Raw genomic sequence first — 25,066 nt, 5'->3', positions numbered from 1 at the left:
AGTCTATGAGTCTATCCATGTTGTGCTGCCAGCACAAATCTTGGCACAGTCTGGTGTAAAGATGAGACGTTTATTAGTTTTAATGATATAAAATGAAATAAAAACAAGTGTGGGTGTTTTCTTTAAAACAAAAAGTTGCATTGTATTTATGTATGTATGCCAGAAGCTACAATCAATATCCCCACAATAATGCAATGAACAAACATACAAAGGTCAGCTGCTTCAGGCAACGCTGCAGCCTCAGGGTCTGGACCATGCAACAAGATAGCCAATACTGCAGGCATCAATCACTCATTTACCAAATTCCATTCCAGGAGTGTCTGACAGTTGGAAGCCTGAGTCTATAGGATTGGGATGCACATGAGACTAATGACTCTAAAGATTGGCTGAGGTTAAAGGCTGTCTCCTTACTTTTCGGGGTTTTTTGCAACTTGTGACTCATGCTTACACCCTGAGACTGGAAACTTGAACTGGACTTGCACCCAGAGAAAGGAGTGGAGACTCTGGCTGGCACCCAAGGACTTAAGATCTGACCTAAACTTGAACCCCAAAGGAGACACTCAACTTGGATTCCCATCCCAGAGATTGGAAACTTGACTTGGACCTGCACCCCAGATACTAGACACTCAGTCTTTCCACAGATTGGAGACTTGACTCTAGGTTGAACCCAATGTAATTATTTTACTTTGTGGTACTTACGCTAATTGAGTTTTCTTGATTTTTGGTACCTGGTTTGTTTACCAACCAACCAAGGATGGTATTTCAAAAAATATGTGTAATGGTGTGTAAGATGTGCCAGATTTCTGCTCTATGTCTAGCTACAGTAAAACAGGCCAAAATAGCTCAATAAATTAGCCTGTTAGCCTGCTAGCAGATAGCAGTTAGCCTGTTAGCAGTTAGCCTGTTAGCAGTTAGTCAATAGTAGCTAACAAGTGAAGACTTCATTCCCTATGACAGGTTTTTACCATCAGTAATCAGGTTATTTCGTTAAAAACTGCTGTAGTGAGCTGTCTGTTACTTTGTGTATGTTTAACCGCTCAGCAAGCGAGCAAGCTATGGAACCCAACACAACAGGGGAAAAAAATTATTTCTGTGTTCTGACCATTCAGTCCCCAATTAATCGTGTTTAAAACGTTTATAAGTGGAGTTTAAGTCTGACAGACTTGAGTGTGCTCTGTGGTGAACAGAATGTTAGCCATCATGCTAGGTAAAGTTTTTTTATTAGCTGTGCTAAACATGTTATAATCGTCAGACTGATGGTTAAGCATTTACTGTATGACTGACTAAAAATGTTTGCAGTGTTCATTTAGTCAATTTTGAATTTGATAATTTTTCAGTAACCCAAAATTTGATGGTATTGTAACTACGTTAACACAGGACTAGCGCAGCTTAGGCAAATCCCTGCCCATAGGTAATGCTGTATATACAACTGTAATGTTTTGTTTGTTACATTATGAAAAAGTGGACACTGTCCAACTATAGTCACTCTAGTCATTTGTACCTCTTTCAAAAGGCCATGGCATACTTTTAAAAGGTTATATTGTTGGATGAAAACAAACGTGACCAATGTGGAGACTTAACAAATGTCTAGATTGTGGAGGATGTCTGACAATACTCTCTGGAAAAGCAGTACTCTGCAGGGTTTACATCATGCTCAGTCCCTACTGGGCATGCTCTGAACCACAAGCCTAGCAAGTAAAAAAGTACTTGACTCACACCCCTGAGGCTCAAGACTCAAGACTCGACTCGTGCTTGCACACCAGAGAACTGAGACTCATCTCAGAACAGCACCCCAGAGTTGTAAGACTTGGCTTATGCTAGTACCCAAGACAACTGGGAATCCAGACTTTATATGGACTGCCACCCTAAAAACCTGACATTAGTCAAAGCCGCTGTGTACTCACTGTGAACTGAGACGCAGGCTGAAAGGCACAATGTGACACATTGGACTGTTCCACTCCCAGTCCCATCCCTAGCTTCGTGTTTGCATGAGGAGTTAACCCACAGCCACACCCATGATTGCCGAATGACAACATGCAGCTAAGCAAATTAAAACCACAAACGGTCACAGAGTTCACCTTTATACTGCTGAGGAAAAGATAACCATCCGTATTCTTCACGTGATAATGACTGAATGGAATATCTTGATGATTCACCGTCTAGCCATCTATCATTAGCAGAAGCAGAAGTCCGTAGAAGCCACACACATTCACCTGCTCAGAATTTCCTTTCCAGGACAGGAACACAAATACATGGACTCCTAGAACTTCAAGAAGCTGGAGAAGAATGTGTGTAAATTGCAGTGGTTAGAGGTGCTAAGATAATAGTCACATACCCTAAGAGAACTAGATTTGCGGCAAAATATGTTTCTACAAAGCACTAACCTTTCTTTTTTAACCGTTTCTTTTAAGCAAAAGGCCATCTGTCCTGACAGCCATTGATCACATGACTTCAAAGTCTAATATTATATATTGTTTGACTTACATAACAACAGCAGGTTTAAACTAGCTAGTATTAACTTAAAAATGCACACAGGTGCTTCATGACTCCTAGCACCGTTTTAATTACGAACCTGACACTTGTGTATTCTCCTAATCTTTATTCTATAAAGCAGTAGTGTTGGAGATTAATAATTCAATATCAATATACTGTAGATCAAAATGTTTCTATAAGGGTAAGATGTTTTTAAAATTTTCAGTACACATTATTACACATCTGTTGCTGACTGATGTTGGTACATTACATATATATATATTTTTTTCCAGGTACAGATGCCCAGTAAATATAGACAGAAATTGCTAATTGTTAAAGCCCTACAACAGTGGATTTAAGAGCATTTTCACACCTATAGTTTGTTTACTTGGAGTGTTTTCTCCTTCTGTTTGGTTTGGTTTCACACAGACATAAACCTAAACACACCAAAATACGCACCAATAAACCACGTCAAGCACACTGTCTCCTCTGACAAGCCAGAGCTCTCTGGTGCGGGAGCAAGAAAGTAAATCTAGCAAGAAGATATACGTGTATATGTGTGAGGTGTAAAGCTGCTTTAACACAGAATGCTAATTTCCATAGCTATTAAGAAACGGTGTCTCTGCTCCATTCACGTGCGCTCTGTGCAGCATTCACTACTTCCAGCCACATGACTTTGTTTTTGATTTATTATGTGATTTATTACGTGTATGGAGCAGAGACAGCATTTGTTCATAGCTGTGGTAATTAGTGTTATCAGGGTAATATATCAGATTAAACTGCATCTAATCAGCAGTTTAGTTGAAATAAAAGGAGTATACTTCATAGCTGGGTCGGATCGAGACCGGATCACATTCTCACCACAAGCGAACCCCTCCAGAGTTCGCTTGGAACCGGATCGAGACCACCTCGACTAGCAGGTCTCAGTCGGGATGTTTAGATCTGCACCCGAGTATGATGTTACTGTTTTCACACCTGCTTTTTTAAACCACACTAAGGGTACAAACAAACACAAGTCCATTTTATGCAGACCAATTAGTGCTGGTGTGAACACGACCTTAGTGTAGGCCCATGGCAAGAATCCTAAAGGAAACTTACAAGAGGTACTATTTGGTAGGGATTTTCATCCCAGTTTAAAAACCAACTAAAGATACAAAGGCCTTTTGAAAAGTCCTTTACCATCTATGTTTATTACTCATACCATAAACCTGCAACATTTAAGCTCACAACAACAGCAGCCGTCTGAAGTCTACTTCCTGTACTCAGCTACTCTGTGTGCAACACGCCAACTCAGCTGTGAACTACTGAAGCGGCATCCCATAAACAAGCTTTCTCTGATTAGTACTCACTCTTATTAGTGAGCTCTTGCAAAACAAAACTAGCCGCCACACGCTGCCCGCTCACTCGAGCCATAATCACAACCTGGCACCGTGTTCACTCCAGCATCCTCTTAACTCATTCAGAAACATGGAGAAAAAAAAAACGGGCATTTTTGTTCAGTTCACCTCAGCAGGAATGTGATTTATGTAACCTGTGGAGAAATCCATCAGAGAGAGAGTCAGTCAGCTGTAAAAGTGGATAACAGCGAATGCTGCTGAATCACGTGCCACGGCCTTGTGCCGACTGAAAAGCCGCCGGCCTGCAGCCTCAGGAGAAGCATGGGGGGTTAATATTTGATGGAGTGTTTGTGTCTGGCTGCCGCCCTGGGTCGCTTGGGCTGTGTGAGGGAAAGACGCCCGACCAGGGTGGAAAGGAAACGAGAGAACCAAACGGAGAGAAAGAAACGGCAGCAACAGATTCAGCAGGATGAGTAACCGAGGCATTACTCACTCTACAGTAAACTCAGAGCATGCTCACAACATCCCACAGCACTCTGACTTCACACACATAATCACATAATATTCCTGTAAAATTTAAGTATACTTATTGTAATTAGATACACTGTAGAACTGTATAGATACAGATATAGACCAAAGAGGAAAAGCTGCAATTAGGGCTGCACAATGTATCGCTTCAGCATTGTTAACGCAATGTAACCATGGGAAATCTTTACAACGCCAACATGCAATGTCATGTAAAGCAAATATAATTCAAATGCTATATCTTTTTTTCCACATTTTCTCCCCAACTTAAAACTGCTGCTGATGCTGCATTATCGAGTAGCCAGCACGCTCAGAGGATAGCGCAGCGACTTGGTTCCGATACATCAGCTCACAGATGCCTTGTGCTAATCGACATCACCCTTTGGAGTGAAGTGGGGAGAGAATTGTGCTCTCTCAGGGCTTCAGTAGCCAATGGCAAGCTACATGAACAGGATTCGAACCAGCGATCTCCTGATCATAGTGGCAGCACTTAGTCCGCTGGACCACTCATAGCCCTAAATGTTACATCTTTTATGTTGCTTTATATATAGAAACATCCACCTGTTCTCATTTTTCACGACACATCAACTAGAAACTGATTATATCTGCCCATTATTATTTTTTTACACCAACAGTTGATGAACAGAGCGCATTATTAATGTCATTACATCATTCTGGTAACTTCTGGTGAAAATACCTGAATTGTTAATTTAAAAATATATATATTGGAAAATAAAACACTATTGTAATGGAAGTTTTTTTCCCAATATTGTGCAGCCTTACCTGAAAAAAAGATAATGTTTAGATAATACTCCTGTATGCACAATTACCCTATCACAAGGAAATGCAGAAGGTTGGGCAGCTCTAACATATATAAATATTTGGTCACAGTAAATAAAAAAGAAGTAAAAGATAACTACGTCTGTCACAATAAGCAGGTTATTGACCTGGATATTGATCGTGATATTGATTGGGTTTACTTGCATTTTTCTTTTACATGCAAATAAATTTCACCACTATTTTAGCCAGGTGTACTATAGCCAATGCATCAATAATTATTTATAATAATTAACAAAATGTTTATTGTACCGTAAAACAATGAAATTGTATTTCTATTATGTTTTCAGTATAACAATGGCAAAGGATCTGAAAAGAACAATACTATTGTTATTGCAATTACTTCCAGAAAAATGTAAGGATTAATAATTGAGGAGGCATTTAACCTTCCTTGATCCACAGTGTCACGTGTGTACTTGGAATATGTCATAGAGGTCATTACTATCTACAGGCAAAGGCATAGAGGGTGGTAATGATCATCAGCTGCAGCATCTGGCTTAAACTAGTTAGTTTGATATTTCTACATACACGATTACAAACACAATCACTAAAATGCTAAAGTTTGGCCAACTTAGACGAGCCCATAATTGCTGATTATTGGGACAAGGTTTGATGAGCAAATGTTTATAAAGCTTTGACATTTGCATAACCACCCACCTTTAATTTGCATTTTTCTAACAACGACTGTGAAGGAACCATAGCCATCACAATGCTAAATAAGATCTGAGACCTTGGTAAAAAAAATTTTGTAGACCTCACACACAAACCAGACAGACAATCCTGCCTAAAATATAAAAAATATATATATTTATGACAAACAATCCTGCTTAAAATGGAAAAAAGAACATTTTATTTTTTATACATTTTTTAAGATCAAGTCAACCGCCACTCACTTATTTATTTTTTATATATATATATATTTTTTAAATCTGTTCTCTATTCAAAACAGGGTATGTAGCATTAGCCACACTGAGAAAAGTGAGAAACCCCTTCTCTAAAATCATTCTTAAAATCTTTCAAAAGACAAAAACATAAAATCAAAAAGATATTTTACAAGGAACATGAACATTACCCCATCAATAGCCATCTGTACAAACAGATGGGCAAGACCACAGGGTAACTCTAGAGTCACTGCCATCATGATTAGCGTCTGGCTAAACTAGCCCTGTCAAGCAGCCAGCAGCTAGAGTTAGCATACACAAAGTGATTTTTAAGTAAATTTAAAACAGTAATGAACACAGACGCAAGGCTAAAGAGCACAGCCGAGGCTAAGAAAGCTGCTCGGGCTATCAGCAGCACTGGTCAGAGGAGGCTAAGATATCAGCGCTAGCAGATGGTGCTAGCTTGGGTCACCTTCACCCACTGGCGTAAACAATCCCAAAGCACTAGCCGCTCAGGTGTGTGTGGGACAATCTTAATATAGCTCTGTACCCCAGTAGGGCCCAGAGCAGCAGGCATCTGAAAATTAATCCGCAGTATTAGATGATCCATAACATGCACTAAAGCAGCTAGCAGAAAGTGATGTTCTTGAGGGGGTTTTTTTTAGCACTCTGACCTCAATGGTGAGGAACATTAGGCAGTTATACACCTTCTGAATAATAACATTTTATTATATTGAACATGTTATGCTACACATACTGCTCTTACTGCTCTAATTCGTGTAAATACGTTAGCTAGAACTGATCAAAACATATGGTTAGAAACAATGTCAAATAGATATTACACATTGATTAAATAAACCCTCAAATGTGCAAGTTAGAACTACTATCTAGCATCCTAAGCTAGTTAGATTTACTGCAGTATCAAGTAATGAGACAAATTGAAATTTTATCAGAGTAATAACATTTGTTCCACCTTACATGACTTAGCAATTCTATTCTTGCAACCGTACACTAAACTGCTGACTTATTTAGGGTGGAATTGAAAATCTGAGTAAGAAGCTAACCTCAGCTATGTAAACAATTAGCAGAAGCTTCTAACAGCTTCTTATACCTCAGCAATAACGAGGTGATAGCTCAAGAGTTTGTTTTAGATTAGCATTATTTTAGCAATGTGAAGCAATATCACAAAGCATCGACTTAAACCTGTATCAAAGCTTCAACTGCTGCATTATCTGCGGTGAAATGTTCAAAATTTAAGTAACAAATATGTACAGTATTTTTCACACTATAAGGCACTATTAATAAATTTTCATTTTCTGGTCTTTTTATATATATATAGCGTACCAGATTATAAGGCGCATTTTATGCGACACTAGTAACTAGTAGTAGGAAAAGGGGTGTCGTCATATTTTAGTGAAGCTAAGATAAGTTAAGTAAACTAACTCTCTCCGCTAACATTTAGCAGTGATATTAGTTAGTGGTTTGCCCCACGTAGTTTTTTTAACGTGGTAAACATGCATACAGTCCGATATACTCTCCTCTGGACGACCAAAGTGCTAGCACTTAATGTGGTTAGCAGCAAATGCTAATACTGCTGGAGAACTAAAATGAAACTCCTGTATAACGCTGTACTTCAGCAGAGTGGCTTTACTGGTCCTTACAACCTGACTTGTAGAATTCATACATAAGGTTAACCAGATTATAAGGTGCACTGACAATTTTTTGGAAAACCAAAGAATTTTAAATGTGCCTTATAGTGCAAAAAATACGGTCATGTTGGACAATTTTCCTCAATAATTAAATGACCAAGAATACTATTTTTGTCTTATTTGTTTAACTGGGTTCTCTACATCTACTTTAATTACTTGTGTGAAAACTGGTGATGTTTTAGTCACATTTATGGATTTAGAAATTTAGAAACTTTTAAGGGTTAACAACATTTCAAGCACAACTATAGACCTAAAAAGTTGAGTGTTTGGTGTTGGTGTGACACCAACTTGTTCTCTGTTGTGTTGAGCTATGCTAATGCTATACATGTATGTAAACAATATTGTATAGATTTCAATGTGTGAATGTCATGATTGTAGAACCTTTTTATTTTTTTTTGAAAAAATATAGGAGCGTTAAAATAGCATGACTTCAAACTTTAGTTATACCTAAAAGTAAATTTCAGGTGACATCTTGATAATAAAATATGCTAAACAGCTTCACCAGCCTAAGCAAAGGTTTTTAGTAAACAGACTGAAAAGTTTAGATAATAAACACTCAAAATATAAAGGTTTTCTGTTTGTACTAGCTTAGAGCTGGTGTTAGCTTTGAAAAGATGAAAAACACAACATCATGAACGATGCACTGGTGGTCAAATAACACAAGTTTAGTCTACAAAAAGTAAAAACTAAAATCGGTTTAAGTGATGGAAAATGGGGAATCTAACCTGTTCTCTGGTGTTCTGAAATAGGCTAATGTTAGCATAGCTCTACACTGTAATATCCTTTGCACTATTAAACATTAAGCAGGCGTTAAATTCATGACTGATGAACGGAAAACCTCTTTTTAGTATTTTTTTTGGTGATGACATGGCTTTATATATTTCTCATAGAACCACTCTCAAGCACGTTTCCACACTCATGGCTCTGATGAAGTAGGCCACTCCAAAAGGACATCCACAAGCCCAAAAGCCCACTCCCATCTTCACCAAACTGGGACACAAATTGGGCCACTCTGATTACTGCTCCCAAGTGGGCATCTCCCTCAGCAGGCACAGCAGTCCCCGTATAGCACAATGTGGTCGTTGTACAGGATCTGAGCGTCGTTCCTTCGTTTTCCCCTCACTGCACACACACAAAGAGCTTCATTCTTATCACAGGACCACCACGCTCCTGCCTCCGGCCCGGTCACACGTGCAGCTCAGAGGGGCCGCCACCAATGGTGCTAATATACAAACTGCAAAGGATGAAGGTCAGGTGCATGCAAATACCATGCGATACAACAAGATTACCACCTAGAACAGTTGATATACATTCACATACCCATATATACATAAATACATCTATACAAATACCCATGTTCATTTATATCCACCTCTTCTATAATTCCACCATAGTTTTTATACACATATCCATCTGAAGCTGTACCAATCTATACCCATTCCAATAGCAATCAAACCCACCACATCTATATCCATCCATTCCATTCCCTATTAATACAGAACATACCAATCCTCATCCATACTCTCCTAAAACTACCCATCCCCATCAATTCCTACCAGTACCTCACCTTATCTAATGGCCTACCCAGCCATAGCCATCCATCCCCACCCAATAATACCCATATCCATTCACACCCACTCATTCCATATCCTTTTATACGCAATCCTATACCAATATCTATACGCACCTATACTTTTCTTATCCATACTCATATCTTATGCATCCCCAGCAACAGCTATAACCATTCACCCCCTTTCATCCCACATCATTAGTAACTTCACTTTTCTGTGCTCACCCAAAATCCTCTATTTACAGTCGTACCCATCCATAAACCAAGCATTCTCATACATTTCTACACCCATCCACCATACCATATTCATACATTATCCATATATCTTCACGTTCCACGCCCATCCCCAATCATATCATATATCATACCACACCCTTCAATTCCCATACCATACCCATCCACTTCCATTCTCATCCTTTTCCATTGATCCACATGTATATCTTTATCCTTTCAGGAACAGACATTCCCTAAATGACCTATACCCACCCATACACTTATCATTTCATGCCCATTTCCTCCTATACACACTCCCTTACACCACTCCTATCCAACCAGATCTAGACCCATTCCCAGCTATAATCATTCCCATCCATAACCACCCATCCCCATCCCCCATCTCAACTATCTCAAATCCCTAATCTGTTTTGATTCATTTGATCAATATGGCCCAGCACCAGGGCATGCCATGGCTAAGCAACAGGCTGAGACTCATTCAGCATCAGGGCCACACCCTTCATTTCACTGTTTACTGTCCCAGAGGCGAAGCAGCTCCCAGCCTGTTCAGACTCCACAAACTGCCCATCTAAAGAGCAGCATCATCATTCAAACTGGTTAACCTCCCAGCATAAACAAATCACACCAAGAAGCACACCATCATGTCCAATAACAGAGATAGCACACAAAGTGAACATCTAAGAGAAAAGTAAGATACATTTTAGACACCAGAAATAGACACAAGTCTCATCTCTGCCCTGACAAGAACGCCTGAGTGGGCATTCCTCCCTTATCTCTCTCTTACACACACACACACACAGGTAGAACGTGTACAGCTCAGGCAGACTTTGTCCTGAACCCAGTCATGGACCTCTATGTTGACAGTCATGCAGGTATTATCATGGAAAAGGGAATAAAAATATGCCCCCACCGATTCACAGCAGGATAATCCCACCTATGTTTATACAGGAAAAGAGACAAATATCCTCAGCCTGGGGTCAACAAAGGCTTTTGCTTCTGCATGATCCAACAGTAGCAGTACAGCTGGCTGATCAGCAGCAGCTTCTCATCATGCTTAGACTAACCCCAGCTTGTCCAGGCCGCAGCACACACATATACACACTGACCACGCCCAGAAAAAAACCCAGAACATGAATTATCTATGGACATGAGACACCACTGAAAGCCACAGAAGGCACACAGAGGATGCTCGAGCAGAGAAAGAATATCTTTAGAACAGGCCGTACTAAGAAGCAGGTTCGATTTATATAGGAAAAAATGGAACTACACTTTTTTATATTTTATCTTTTAAGTGAAATCCACTTACAAAGTTTGTGAGGATTTATGTTCCAAAATGTGGCTCTGTTGGGAACACATTTTATTTTGTTTTTTTCAGTAAGTTTAAATATAAAACTCAAAGCAGAAATACGATAAAACACTCCTTAATAATCGCCAAAAAGCACTTCTTAGACCGCTTTGAAAACTATGTGGGTGTGGTCATAATATTCTAACAAGCGTGTGTGACTGACAGCAGTTATCTTTGGCAAACAAACTTATGTTTATATGACCCTGGCAATGAACACAGCCTTGAGATGGAGAAGCATAACTTAAATAAATATCTGGTAAATATCTGGATAGCTACTTGGAGAGAGCAGAGCTATGTAAGCCTTGTGATTGGTCAGGGTTCTGCTCACATTAGCCTGAGCCACTTTTAGATTTAGTAATACTGGTGAAATACAGCAGAGATTTATTACATTTGATCAGATATTCATAACAAAATACATTTACAGTGGAGTGGGGTGGGGGTAACAGAAGAGCTAAAAAAAAAAAAAAAAAAAAAGCCAATGAGAAATAAACTCAGTAGTAGTTTTACAGTAGGTTCCCCGGGGTTTAAATAAATGAGCTGTCTTCTGATTGGCTCTGCCTTGTTTAAAAAAGCACTGAAAGAAGAAACAGTCCACCATTCATCCAATTGGCTAATGTGATCCTGATATCATATTATCACACTGAGGTAGTAAACAAAAAGTGAAAAAAAATAGACCACTTTTTTGTAATATAATCATAAGGAAGATGGATGATCACAAGCCATCAAACCAAGCTGAACTGTTTGAATTTTTGCACTAGGAAAGGCATAAAGTTATCCAAAAGCAGTGTGTAAGACTGGTGGATGAGAACATACCAAGATGCATAAAAACTGTGATTAAAAACCAGGGTTATTCCACCAAATGTTGATTTCTGAACTCTTAAAACTGTATGAATATGAACTTGTTTTCTTTGCATTTTTTGAGTTCTAAAAGCTCTGCATCTTTTTTGTTATTTTAGCCATTTCATATTTTCTGCAAATAAATGCTTTAAATTAAAATATTTTTATTTGGAATTTGGGAGAAATGTTGTCTGTAGTTTATAGAATTAAACAACAATGTTCATTTTACTCAAATATGTACCTATAAATAGCAAAATCAAATAAACTGATTCAGAAACTAAAGTGGTCACTTTTTCCAGAGCTGTATGTCCATAACTTCTATTTTTATCTAAGTAGACAACATGCTTGTTTGGAAAGTTAAAAGATGTTTGCTCATGTACTGTGACTTAAATAACTTAAAACTTACATTCCCATGTAATGCCTGAGATCCCTGTTATAAGCAAAGCCAGCCTTGAAATATTGTTCATCATGAGCTGCTCAGCGCTTGGACCCCATGACTGCCACTAAACAAAATCTATTGTAATTTGAAGATGCCCAACCCTCATAGCTGCAATAACAATCCACTGAAATCGAGGTGTTCTATACTGTATATAGGTTTATGGTTCACCTATTAGTGACCTTTAGTTTAGGAGATACAGGACATAACAATAAACTTGCTCTGTAGTGTTAGGTTCAAGCCCACTGGGGAACTTTTTTCCACCTATCCTTTAAATGAGATGTTTCTACAGTGCTGAGACCCCAACAAAATACTATCCGATTGATCACAGACTCTTTACAATGGGTCTCAATCAACCAAAAAGCAATACGATTATGTGTTACATCAATCATTAAAAAATTACATCACAATATCATAAACACACTGTCCCACTGCTTCTGTAAAGCGATACCAGTATATGTGAAGGAAATATGTGGCTGGCCAAAGTCTCCTTCCTGACAGCGTAAGTAGCTGCACACTAATCTTGTTAGCATGCATGGAGAAAGCGCTTTAATCCCGTCAGCGCTGTTAAAGACACACCGGAGAAGGAGCCCAGAGATCAGCAGCCCATTACGGACACACCGGATCACACCAGCCAGGATGAGACAGGCCTCGGAGACGGTTGGGCTCAGAAAGGAACAGGATCGGACAGACCATACCGGATCTCCACAGGGTTAGACACATAACGCCTGCACACTTACAGCGCTTCTGACCTTCACAGCACCGCACCGACCCCCATCTCCCTCCTATAACACTGGAGAGGTTCCATAAAAACACACCGTAAAAATCATGCTGGCGGATAAAGAGCGCAACCCACACAGAACACAAAAGAGGAAGCTTCACCACCAGGATTTATCACTTTTTCTGTAAAGCAGCTCTGGAGTTCATGACTAAAGCTCAGGCTGTACAGCCTCTGAATCTCTGAATGGGCCATTTAGTCCATGACTGCTCAACTCATTCAAGGAATAAAACACAAGGATGCTCAGATATAGGAATTCACAGCTGAATTCTCTCTGATGTTTATGATACATATATATCTGCAAAAAAGAAAAAAATGCAGACACACTATTGGGCAGTTTCCCAATGTATTAGACAAATGTATTAGAATACCAAATCATTCATTAACCTATTATTTATTCTATAGTTAAGGGTATTAAAGAGCTTATCCTTTTGCTTTTGATGGAGTAACTCTTAATCTCTAGTAGGGATGTGCTATATCGTATTGTACGCAATAATATCGCCAACATTTTTGAATATCGTGAACAATATTATACCCTGAAATATCCTGCCATATCACCCACCCCTATTTATCACATCAGGGCACTAGTTTTTCACTACTTCTCTTCTCATTCCCATTGTATATCTTCATGGGACAGATTATATCTGTCCAGTATTATTTATTTAACTTTAATCCTGGATAAATGGAGATATTTGGAGTGCATTATTAGTATCATGACATTCTGGATCTTTCATTTCTGTTAAAAATCTCATCAAATTCTTATGTTTTAATATCTCAGTTAGGGGTGTGCCATATTATTTTGTATGCATTAATAAAATTAAATATTCAATTTGTTGCAGCAATGTATTCTTGACATTTATTTTTTAATTTAGTGTTTTGTCATATCGCCAAGAGTATCGTTATCCCAAAAACATCGTGAAATATCAAGATATTATTTTAGGGCCATATCACCCACCCCTAATCTCTAGTGTCCAAGACTTGTTAGTGTTAAAAGTAAAAGTGAGGTCTTCCCAGCTCATTCTAAAAGTATTAGATGATGAACTGTAAAGTTTTAATGCTCCACAGCTCAATGCTGAAAGATTTACACACCACTACAACACCCTATCATTAGGCATTAGTGCCAATATGTTCATATTCATCTGCTCCAAAGAGTCCTATACATTTGTCTCTTTGTCAGCTTTGTACTTCTCTTCTCTGCAGCTGAGTGTGCATTTGCACCTCTGTATTTACTAAAATAATATGAATAAAAATCTTGTATTTTTGTGCCAACAAGTTTTAGCGAAAACAATATTGTTGGGCATATGAAAAAACATTACGAGAATATAATACTGCAACTAAATCTATATAAATACGTTTTTAAAAAAGTAATGTAAAAACAAATGTCTAGGGGGCGCATAGTGGTCCAACGGTCTAAAGCGCTGCCAACTATGAGCAGGAGGTCGCAGGTTCGAACCCCCGCTCATGCAGCTTTGCCATCAAGCTTCCGGCACTTAGAGGGAGCAAAATTGGCTCTGCTCCCTCCGGGTGGGTAGATGGCGCTCTCTCCCCACATCACTCCTACGATGATGTCTGCAGCACAGGGCGTCTGTGAGCTGATGTACCGGAGCCGCTCGAAAAGAAGCGGTGGCTGACTTTACATGTATCGGAGGAGGCATGTGCTAGTCTTCGCCCTCCTGGTGTGTTGGGGCATTACTAGTGATAGGGGGAGTCCTAACGAGTGGGTTGGGTAATTGGGCAATTGTAAATTGGGGAATTTTTTTTTTTATAAAATTATAAAAAATAAAAAAAGTCTACCACAAACCTAAAATTTAGCACATTTATTGTATGCATATCAACTGCATACAGACAATTAAAGTAAATACAATAAATACCGTATGTAATAAAACTAACACAAAATGAAATGTTTTTTTTTTTTTTAGAATATCGCTATTATTAAGATATGGAGTTTTTTAAATCATATTATTAATTTCTGCAATATAATAGCACACCATATGATATAGCACAACTCTACCCATCTATGTTAGCAGTAAGTTTAACTTAAAATTGCTGAACACATTCATTCATAGATGGTATGTCCACAACCATGTGTTTGTACACTGTATTTGAGTAGTGTAAACACTGACCATCAATAAACACATCAACACATACCAGCTTTAGATATTCACCAAACAAACTTGCGGGAAAATGTAGGGGTTTTGTTTGTCTGTTTGTTTGTTTGTTTTTAACAACTACCCACCAACATCAAGGAAGCCCATTCCCACCATGCTGCATCTTTGTTTATGGCAGCAACCTGTCAAAACTTTAACCTACTTTAACTTTCCTAGAAATAATCATTTAAAAATGCTAAAAAAAAAAAAAAAAAAAGTTCAAAATACTTTTGCAAAATGTAAACTCAAAGAAATCACTCCTTTTAAATAAATGATCATTTAACTATGTACTATTCCATGTATTGACCTATGATGTCAAAATAATTGTATAATGAATATTTAATTTGGAACTAACTGTATAGTTGCATTTAAGAAGTTTTAAATACTTTCTCTAATTTATGTCAAATGTAAAACAGTTTCAAAATAATAAACATGTTGAAATTCTAAATTTATCTGGTTACTAAATAGGCTTGTCACAATAATTATGTCAGACACATAATAAATGGACATGACATTAATAGGATTATAGTGCGATAATTGTGATATTGTCTATTGTGTTTATTTGTATGTTTGTTCACAAATATAACAGTGTATTTTATTTTAGCCAGTCATGCTATACCAGAGCAATGCTTCAATAACTGTGACTCTATAAACACAGCCTTAAGTGCAGTAGGTAAAAAAAAAAAAAAGTATATATTTTCCAAACTATTAATAATTATTACAATTTTTTTTTGTCTTTAAATTTGCATAATTGCTTTCCAATGCATTTTCCTATTATATCATCATTATAGCATTGGCATTTAAATTATAAACTTTTTTTTTTCATCAAAATCTGCAACAATATATTGTCCACTAAAAATTACCATCACAGGCCTACTACTTCAAGTTAGTAAATAATCACGGCTTACTATTAAATGTTACACAATTTCTGAACAATTAAACTTAGCATTCAATTTTCAAAATAATACAACTAAAAATAATATTACTATGAAAGGATGAAATATTTGACATAGCATCTTGAAATCACTCAATTTAAAATTACTTCAACAAAATTATTTTTATTATATTAAGTTACTATGGTTGTTACTAGGTTGTTCCAATAAACGACTCTTTTGTAAAAGCTGTCACTGTCATTTAATTTACTGGATCTATTAAAATGATAAATAATCTAAATAATGATTGAAATAGCGTCTTAAATTTATATTCAGTTTTCATATTAACAACATATTCCAGTATAGCACCTTAAAAACTCGTGTTTAGATCAGTATTCCTAAAAGTAAAAAGCTATATGTTTAATAGATAACTAAGTTAGGCCATTAATTTACAATACTGAGGTAAAATATTGACAAACTGCGGGCAGAATTATAATAATATATGTGATATTTAAACTAATTTTTGATATGTAGTTAAAGATATATAGTTCAATATTAGATAAATACAACAGTTACTGATTACTACTCTACTATCTGTAATCTCACTGGCACTTACTTACTAATAATTATCTACTTATTTACTGATTGATCGTTTATGTGGAATTATACGCTCCCCCGCTGTGGGATTAATAGAAGATTATCTTCTCTTTTATTCTGAGAATGTTAACTATGTTTAGTCATTTCCTGAGGGGAATAAACTCCCATTTGATAAAGATATAATCCTGTTTCTCCACTACAGACCCTTACAGAGCCCAGATTCACCCACTAACTGAGCTGCTTTTACACAGAACCCGAGCCGAGACCGGAGACCCACTGCTTCTTTTACCTACCTCAAATCAATCCATCAAATGATCCAATCAGAACTACCGCAGCGGCGCTTCAACCAAAAAATCCTGGAAAGTAGAGCAAGAATATCAGTCTCTGAAGGGAATCAGCCCGTGACACCTTAAAAATACCCCGTTTAAAGGGCAGAACAGGCAGCCCGTGTTTACCGGCGGAGCTGCAGTGGAGGACGGTGACGCTGCTAACCCGTTTTAGCTCCGGAGCTAACAGAAGACCGTGCGCAGCCGCTCCTTCACGCCGCCGACAGCGAGGCCGAACCCGGCTGCGGTGCCACACACACGCACGCCGCTACCCGGCGAGTCCCTCACCGTTCCTTTACCGGTCTCCGCTCGGTCTCCTCCGGTTAAAGCGTCGGATCTTGACCCTAACCCGCAAAGGGCGCGTTAAAGCCGGACTAATATTTGGCAAAAATACTCAATAAACAGCGCTGATACCGAAGAGCGAAACCACAGCTGCTGCTGAAACCCAATCACAGCTGATACAGAATATAGAATATACACAACACACAGCAGCGCCCCCTATCGACTACAGTACAATACAACACACACAGCAGCGCCCCCTACCGACTACAGTACAATACAACACACACAGCAGCGCCCCCTACCGACTACAGTACAATACAACACACACAGCAGCGCCCCCTACTGACTACATTAAAAATCACACTGTACAGCAGCCCCTTTAATTTATTTTATTAAATTATAAAACATAGAAAACATCCCTTAGTGACTACGTTAAACTCACAAATCAGACAACAGTGAACATGTAATGCTATAACCATGTCTAAACCATAACTGAAAATGGTCACAAATGCATAAAAAAAAAGAAAATGATTATAAGTGTCATTGGGCAGGGAGCTCACAAAAATAATATTTTAATTACATTTTACAAATTACTTACTTAAATATATATTTATGAAGTCGTATATGTGTATTTACATTACAATGAAGATTAAATTGGGGTAAAATAAGGACGCTGCCCCAGGATATGCTGTCTCTCAAATAGGACTGTCCTTCACCTGGAAGGGCATACATGCTGCCTGAAAATGCTGCCCAGTTGGTCAGCTGCCTTCAGAATGGAACGCAAGCTTGTATTTTCGTTCTTAAAATTCTGTTTTGTATGGTGGTCTAACGCGCTGCCACTATGAGTGGGAGGTCGCAGCTTCAAACACCCGCTTATGCCGAGCCTGCTCCCTCCAAGTGGGTAAATGGCGCTCTCTCCCCACATCACTCCTAGGGTGATGTCCACAGCACAGGGCGTCTGTGAGCTGATGTATCAGAACCGAGGCGCTGCGCTGACTGTTCGGCAATGCTGCATCAGCAGCAGCTCGTAAAGAAGCGGTGGATGACTTCACATGCATCAGAGAAAGCATGTGCTAGTCTTCACCCTCCTGGTGTGTTCGGGCATTACTAGTGATAGGGGGAGTCCTTAATGAGTGGGTTGGGTAATTGGCCATGTAAGTTGGGGAGAAAATGGGAAAAATTAAGAGAGAAAAAAAATACTGTTTTGTTATGCACTTTCTCAGATTTGAATTTTTTTTCTTCGTTTTTTAGAAGTAAAAACAGGAGTTTCTACTCTCTCTTTAAGCAGTGCTTGAGCCCACCTAAATAAACCATACCCCTCTTAATACATAACTATTAGAGATGGACCGATCAGTGTTTTTTGGGGCCGATTCCGATCGCTGATCGTCTTTCACCTCGATCGGCCGATATCCGATACTGATGCCACATTAATGCCACACAGGTGCCAGGCAAATCTGGTACAGATTGCCCTAATTACATCCACACCTAAGCAAACACTGGTAATTTACACTGCTAGTAAATAAACACAAGAGTGTTACTGACCAAAATAAAAGCTTTTCAGGAGAGAGATAAGTTATGTGTAAATATTTATAAGACACCAGAATTTTTATATTTATATGTCAACACCACAGGAATGTGTATCCCAACATCAGCCGCCTTAAAGCCTGTTTTTCAGAGTCAGCTTACTGCTTAAAATATCTCACTTACTGTTAATATATAGATAATACAATATAAAAAAAAATCCAGCCTGACTCTGCCCTGCCTAATAATCTGTAATTAGGAGCGCAGACCTGATTTAAACTCCATATATTAAGTAAGTAACCTTACAGCAATAAAACAGATTTTAACTAAATTCACAAACAGTTGAAAAAACGAAATCTGTTTTAATTATGTTAATAAACAGTACAGCACGGAAAAAGCCTGTTTTTTTTTACGAAACTGTGACAGCGCTAGTCAGTTTCACCGCAGCGAGGGACGAGATCATCCACAGTGGAGACAGTCATTAAAAACAAAGAACCAAACCAACAGCATATCATTTTTATTTCAAAATCAAGAAACAGCGAGAGCCACTGGGAAGCACAACTAGTGTGAACCTCAAACAGCTATAATCAGCCTGAGGAGGGAGGTATTCCTCAATCTTTTACATTGTTTTAGCGAAGAGAGAACATGTGAGCAGAGTTTAACAGCTTTGTATTTTGTTACAAAAGCTTTGCTTTGGCCTCAAAAAATCCATCACCACAGGCAGGCACCAGTCTATTGTGCTGCATTTTCCAGATGGCCCAGTGTTTGGAGGTTCATAGCAGGTACTGTGTTCATCTTCAGCCTTATTTTCCTACAGCAAAAATAGTTCTTTGGGTGGTTCAGGCAAAGAGTAAAATCAGAAACATCTTAAAAAATAGCATTTATGTAGATTGTGCACATCTTCTGTTAATTCTAAGTTCTGTTAATGTCTGTCAGAAATTCACAAATTTCTGTGTTTCTGGATTGAGGAGTATCCGCGCTAGTGCAGAATGCTACAGCATTATCACCATCATGGAAAACTTGAGTCCGAGGCAGCAACACTCTCACAGAAAAAGAACCACTTCTGATAACTTAAAAAAAAAAAAAAAACTTTTAATTGACGGTTGGTGATTGATTCTTTAGATAATGACGTATGAATGTTAAAAAAATGTATACATAATGTATATAGAACCCTTAAATTCATTTTGTGGGATAGCATTGGAATTGTGCTTTTGACGTTTGGGGTTATGAAACAAAAACAGTTATAATTTTGTTTTTTCACAACAAATGTTTTGACTGGCTAACTAAACCTGCAGCATAGGCTGAAACACACATCAGTGTGAAATGGGTGGGGCAAACTGGCAGATACAATAATATAATCTGTTTATCCAATACTGATGCCTGGTAAGCCACACTCAGTGAAGTTTCTTTAAACCTTTAGGAGCTTTAGCTTGTTTTTTATATTATTATGTTTTTTTTTTAAGGAATCAAAAATGGTTCTTTTATGGCACTGCTGCAAGAACTCTTTTTTTTTGCAAGGTTTTTTTTCCCGGAAAGAGGAATTCCACTATTGTTTTAAAATTGTAAAATTCATATAATTAAGTGATTAAGATGTGAGGAAAGTTGAATTGGTGTAAAAAACATCATGGCAGAAACTCATAACATTAAACTTTGATATAAATATACTACCTGAAACACTGTTTTACTAGAATTCTGAGAAAACTCTACTGGTTACTGAGATGTTGCTATGGTGAAGCTGTTGGTTGCTGAGATGTTAATCTATTGTAACGGGTTGGTTGCTAAGCAGTTTCTAAATGCTGCTATGGTGTAGCTGTTGGATGCTAAACTGTTGCTAGATGGTGGCTAAAAAAGGTATTGGTTGCTAAGATCCTGATAGGAGGTTTTCTATTGCATACTAGGTGGTTACTGGTTGGTTTAATGTGTGTTTCAATCTGGACTTGGAACAGTATCAATATCTCAAAAACGGTGGGAGTTTAAAGACAAAAGAGCAAGATTAATCTGCAAATAATGTGCATTGTGCAACCATATTTCTGAAAATAAGAATTTTAAATAGGTATATTACTGTATTCGCAACTCATGTATAACTTGTAATTCATGGTAGAGAGATACATTCATAAAAATGGGAGGCAAAACTTATTTTATAGCCTATTTTTTGCAATTGCAACTGATTTGCAACAATTCTACCATTATCAACATTCCTTATAGAACTGAAAAGACTAATTGCTTGACTGGTGGGATTGGATATTAAATAAAAAAGGTCATATTTGTGTCAATCAACACCCATTTCATATGAAAAAAAAAAAAAAAAAACAGAGTTGGCACATTTCTTAATAATAAATCAAACCACCTTTTAAACACTGAATAATGCAGCAGATTTTAACAATATTGTGGAATTCCCCTTTAAAAAGTCCTGAGTCCTGAGTCCGAGTTGTACTCAAGCATACACACACTTGTGTAGCTTCAGGTTGCGCGGGTCTGCATAGCGCTTTCCACACTTGTCGCATATATACTGTTTGCCCCCTCCGTGCACATGCCGCTTGTGCGTCCGCAGATGGCTCCCCTGGCTGAAGGACTTGCCGCAGGACTCGCAGTTATACGGCTTCTCGCCCGTGTGGATCCTCTCGTGGAGCTTCAGGCTGTTGGAGTTGTTGAACCACTTTTCACAGTACCGACAGCCAAAGGGCTTTAGGTCCGAGTGCGTGCGGCCGTGCGAGATGAGGCTGCTCTGCTGGCTGAAGCTCTTACCGCACTCCTTGCAGGTGAAGGGCTTCTCACCGGTGTGAATGCGCTTGTGGATCTTGAGGTTGACCGCCTGCCGGAAGGTCTTGCCGCAGAGGTCGCAGGGGTACGGTCGTAAGTCGGTGTGGATCCGCTCGTGGTTGCGCAGGTTTACAGCGTGCCGGAAGGACTTGCCGCACACTATGCAGGTGTGGGGCTTCTGGCCCGTGTGGATCAGCTTGTGCGTGATGAGCGTCTTGGCCCGCGTGAAGCTCTTCCCGCAACTGGAGCAGACAAAGCTCTTTTGGCCCGTGTGCGTCAGCTGGTGCCTCGCCAGGTTCTGAGCAATGTTGAACTTTTTGCCGCACTTGTCGCAGCTGAACGGCTTCTCGTCCGTGTGGATGATCTCATGCGTCTTCAGGTGCGCCGCCTTGCCGAAGCACTTGCCGCACACTTTGCAGATGAAGGGCTTATCCCCAGAGTGCACGCGGTGGTGGTCCACCAGGCTCTGCTTGTGGGCGAAGGCCTTGCCGCAGAGCACGCAGCCGAAGGGTTTTTCACCTGTGTGGATGCGCTGGTGGGATTTGAGGTTGCTCACTGTGGAGAAACTTCGCCCACACTCTGAACATATGTAAGCTCTACGTCCTCCAAAGCTCCCAATGTCTTGATCAGCTTCGTTGCCCTCTTCTGTTGTTCGACCTTCTGTGGAAGTCAGCTCCAAATGACCTATAATAGGCAAATATTGATTAAAATCAGAATTTGAAGAAGAAGAAAAAAAACAGGCAGCAAAATTCTGAATAACCATTAAATGCCAGATAATTTGCTCTGGTCTGAAAAAATAAATAATAGTTAATGCGTTTGTAAACCTGAGCATTTTTCCCCTTGTTTTTTTATCATTTCCACACAGGGAAAAAGAGTTAAGCACACCAAAATGTTTCAAGACAACCTGTGTGAGAACATTCTCTCTGCTTACTGGTCAGACCTGTCCGGGGTGGGAGTAAGACAATAAATACAGCAAAAATGTCTTGTGTTCTGGACTATTGATGTGGGGCGTTGGTAAACACTTGGTATTTATGTATAGCTGTAGTAACTGTAGTATCTGGGTAATCTTGTGGAGCATCAGATAACAAACATGTCTTGGCTGTTAAACTACATGTGGGTGAGAGATTAATAATGTCTGATTATATTTGATTGCTCAATAAACCTCTTCCCAATACCTTTTCACATAATTTCAGTAGAAACATTAGATGAGCATGTGTCTGGCAAAGTTTCAGAAATAATTAAAGGACCTTTTTGGTTAACTGTACACAAGATTATGGGGGTAAAAAACAACTCCTAGTGAAAGAGACTGGATCAAAAGATGGTACAAGATAAGATAAGACAAGTATTCAGAAATTCAGAAAATAAACCCATATTACCTGCTATGATGGACTTCAGGTCAATGTTTCCAAATTCATCTTTGATGGTCACTGCCAGGGTTAATGGAGAGTCTGGTTGCTGAGGCTCATCTGTGTCTGCAGACTGAGAGAACAAAACACTTACTTCTTACTTTTTTCAGGTCAGAGGTACCATAGAGAAAGGGGGAAAATAGCATTTTTCCAAAAAGGATAGGGAAGTACTGTATATTCACCAAATTTGTCCACCAATTGTTTGCATGCTTTGAACTTAGTTTGCTTTGCTTTTATTTTATTGGGCTCATTATTAGAACAGTTACAGACATGTTGAACTGTTTATGAGGACCTTTTATATTAATTACCATTATATTTGACCATAACAGGGTGGACAGCAAAAGTCATGTTATATTGATACTTACCCATCAGCTGCTCTCAACAATAAAACACCTGCTTTTACCCCTGGGCAAACCACAAAATACATCTGCAATAACTCACCTCATCTTGCATTCTCGTCTCCGAGCTTCTTCCACATCCATCATAGGAATGTTCCTCCTCTAAGAGTAAGAAAAATAAAAAAAGAAGTGAAGCAGCAATTAAATTGTTAAATTACACAGAGAACCTTCTGCAGTGAAGCACAGTGAGTCCAAGGGGTCTGGACTGAGTGATCTATCATGTTCACTTGGTTTATATACCAAACTATTGCTTTAAAATTTGGCAGTGGTGATTCAGCAGTTAAATGGGGTTAAAAAGGGTTCAATATCCAGGTTCAACAAGCTGCCACTGGGCAAGGCCCTAACTTTAACAGCTTCCTGGGTGCATTGTTTGCCATACTGTTACAATGAATTTTCTTCTGAATTAACTTTTCTGTTTTTTAATATTGTATGAATCACTAATTACCAAGTCCTTACCCAGCTCTCCCACTGAGAGGATGTTCAGGATGCTCCCCGGGTGCTGTGCTCTCTTTCCTGAAAAAGTCTTGCACTCTAGTTCCAGCAGAAACTTGGTCTCATCCACAAGCTTGATGATCTTACCTAGAGCCTCATTGCCCAGGACTTCCATGACTGACGCGAACTTCTTCTGCAAGAAAGAAAAATCACAAAACAGGAGTGTGCTTTAATAAACAGGAATCAATTTGATGACATGACATCCCTTTTATAAGCCTGCATTCTCCTTGAGCATTGCTATTATATAATTTAAAGCAGACTTTTATTGATTTTCACAACTACAGTTACAGTACAACTACATAAATATTGGGGGATTTGGGATAAGCTTCACAGAGTGAAGAAAAGACATGGAGAAGCAAATGATACACTTTTAAAAGAAGCTACTTATTTAAAGCCATAACCCAACACACCCCCATTTTATAAATGAGCTCAAATAAACAGAAAACAGAAAGAAACACATTGAATAAGAAGTGGTGTGTCCAAATGTATGACTGGAACTGTATTTAAAACTTAAAAAATAAACATTACATTTTATATATAAACTGACATGTTATACTACACTTGCCCCCACTTTACTATGAGTTTGAACCCCAACCTCTTTTAACCCCGTGGCTGAAAACCGCATACCAGTCTCTGCTCGTTCTCCCCCTGCAGTAACAGCGCTGCTCTCTGTGTCGGTTCTGTGTCTTTTTCTGTTGTTGTTGTTGTTTGTGTTCTTGTTGTTGTGGTGGCGCTCGTGCTCTTGTGCTTGTCCCGCAGCAACAGCAGTGCGCTCATCTCCGCCACCGCCGCGCGGATCAGCGCCTCCACCACCGCCGCCAGGTGCGCGTGCAGCGCCGGCACAGACATCAGTCCCGCCGATCAGTCCGCTAATCGATTAAAGACCCGATAAATTAATCCGTTAACCAGATCGATCACAAACAGCTGCAGTCAACCGCAGCATTGCTCGCCTCTACACACAACACACAGATAACACTGGTAACAGTGGCGCGAGAAGTTACATCCGGGTAACCAAAATCAAAATAAAAGTCCCGCTTCCGCTCCGCAATCAAAACTTAAAGAGCCACTAGACCCTAAACCATAGTTTTTTTTCATTAACAGCTGAAGTGTGTTCATAAGAAGAAATAAAACGTACCAGTCCTGCTTATTTATTTTTTATAAACATTTTCTAACCTTAAAAACACATTTATTGTGGTAATTTCTACCTCTGTAGTGTGTAAAGTGTGAATGATGTTTTCTTTTTTTTTTTTTTTTTTAAGTGTGAATGATGTGTCCGTGTGATTTGGTACGCAGACACATCACAA

At 38.9% G+C, this 25,066-nt stretch overlaps 3 protein-coding genes across 6 annotated transcripts in view; all 3 read right to left on the bottom strand.

Annotated features, from left to right (window-relative positions):
* The window catches only part of ccser2b (coiled-coil serine-rich protein 2b), a 102,230-nt gene extending 84,863 nt beyond the window's left edge, over positions 1-17,367 (bottom strand). For 3 of the 4 annotated variants that reach the window (XM_007260024.4, XM_007260026.4, XM_007260027.3), the window contains exon 1: positions 16,871-17,367. The gene's annotated coding sequence lies outside the window, so the exon portion shown is untranslated. The remainder of the gene's footprint in view (positions 1-16,870) is intronic. The other variant, XM_007260025.4, reaches the window with a different exon arrangement.
* The window catches only part of arg1 (arginase 1), a 102,104-nt gene that overhangs the window by 24,506 nt on the left and 52,532 nt on the right, over positions 1-25,066 (bottom strand). The window lies entirely within an intron of this gene.
* Positions 19,208-25,005, bottom strand: si:ch211-207i20.2 (C2H2-type zinc finger protein). The gene is made up of 5 exons (XM_049465022.1): positions 24,390-25,005; positions 23,727-23,895; positions 23,314-23,372; positions 22,843-22,945; positions 19,208-22,150 (listed from the first exon to the last, which is right to left on the bottom strand). Exons 1-5 carry the CDS (start codon positions 24,609-24,611, stop codon positions 21,141-21,143), a joined length of 1,563 nt encoding a protein of 520 aa, XP_049320979.1. The 5' UTR covers positions 24,612-25,005; the 3' UTR covers positions 19,208-21,140.

Source organism: Astyanax mexicanus, chromosome 15 (assembly GCF_023375975.1).
Source record: "Astyanax mexicanus isolate ESR-SI-001 chromosome 15, AstMex3_surface, whole genome shotgun sequence".
Lineage (NCBI taxonomy): Eukaryota > Metazoa > Chordata > Actinopteri > Characiformes > Acestrorhamphidae > Astyanax > Astyanax mexicanus.
The sequence above is the reverse complement of the archived record's forward strand: the minus strand, read 5'-3'. Positions and strand labels throughout refer to the sequence as shown.

What these genes read in the sequence shown, in the direction of transcription:
- si:ch211-207i20.2 (XM_049465022.1), bottom strand. Translation starts at nt 24,611, where the DNA reads ATGTCTGTGCCGGCGCTGCACGCGCACCTGGCGGCGGTGGTGGAGGCG. An exon ending in AGACGAGAATGCAAGATGAG is followed by an intron (nt 22,946 to 23,313) that starts GTGAGTTATTGC and finishes TTGTTCTCTCAG; the next exon opens with TCTGCAGACACAGATGAGCC. An exon ending in CCTGAAGTCCATCATAGCAG is followed by an intron (nt 22,151 to 22,842) that starts GTAATATGGGTT and finishes TGCCTATTATAG; the next exon opens with GTCATTTGGAGCTGACTTCC.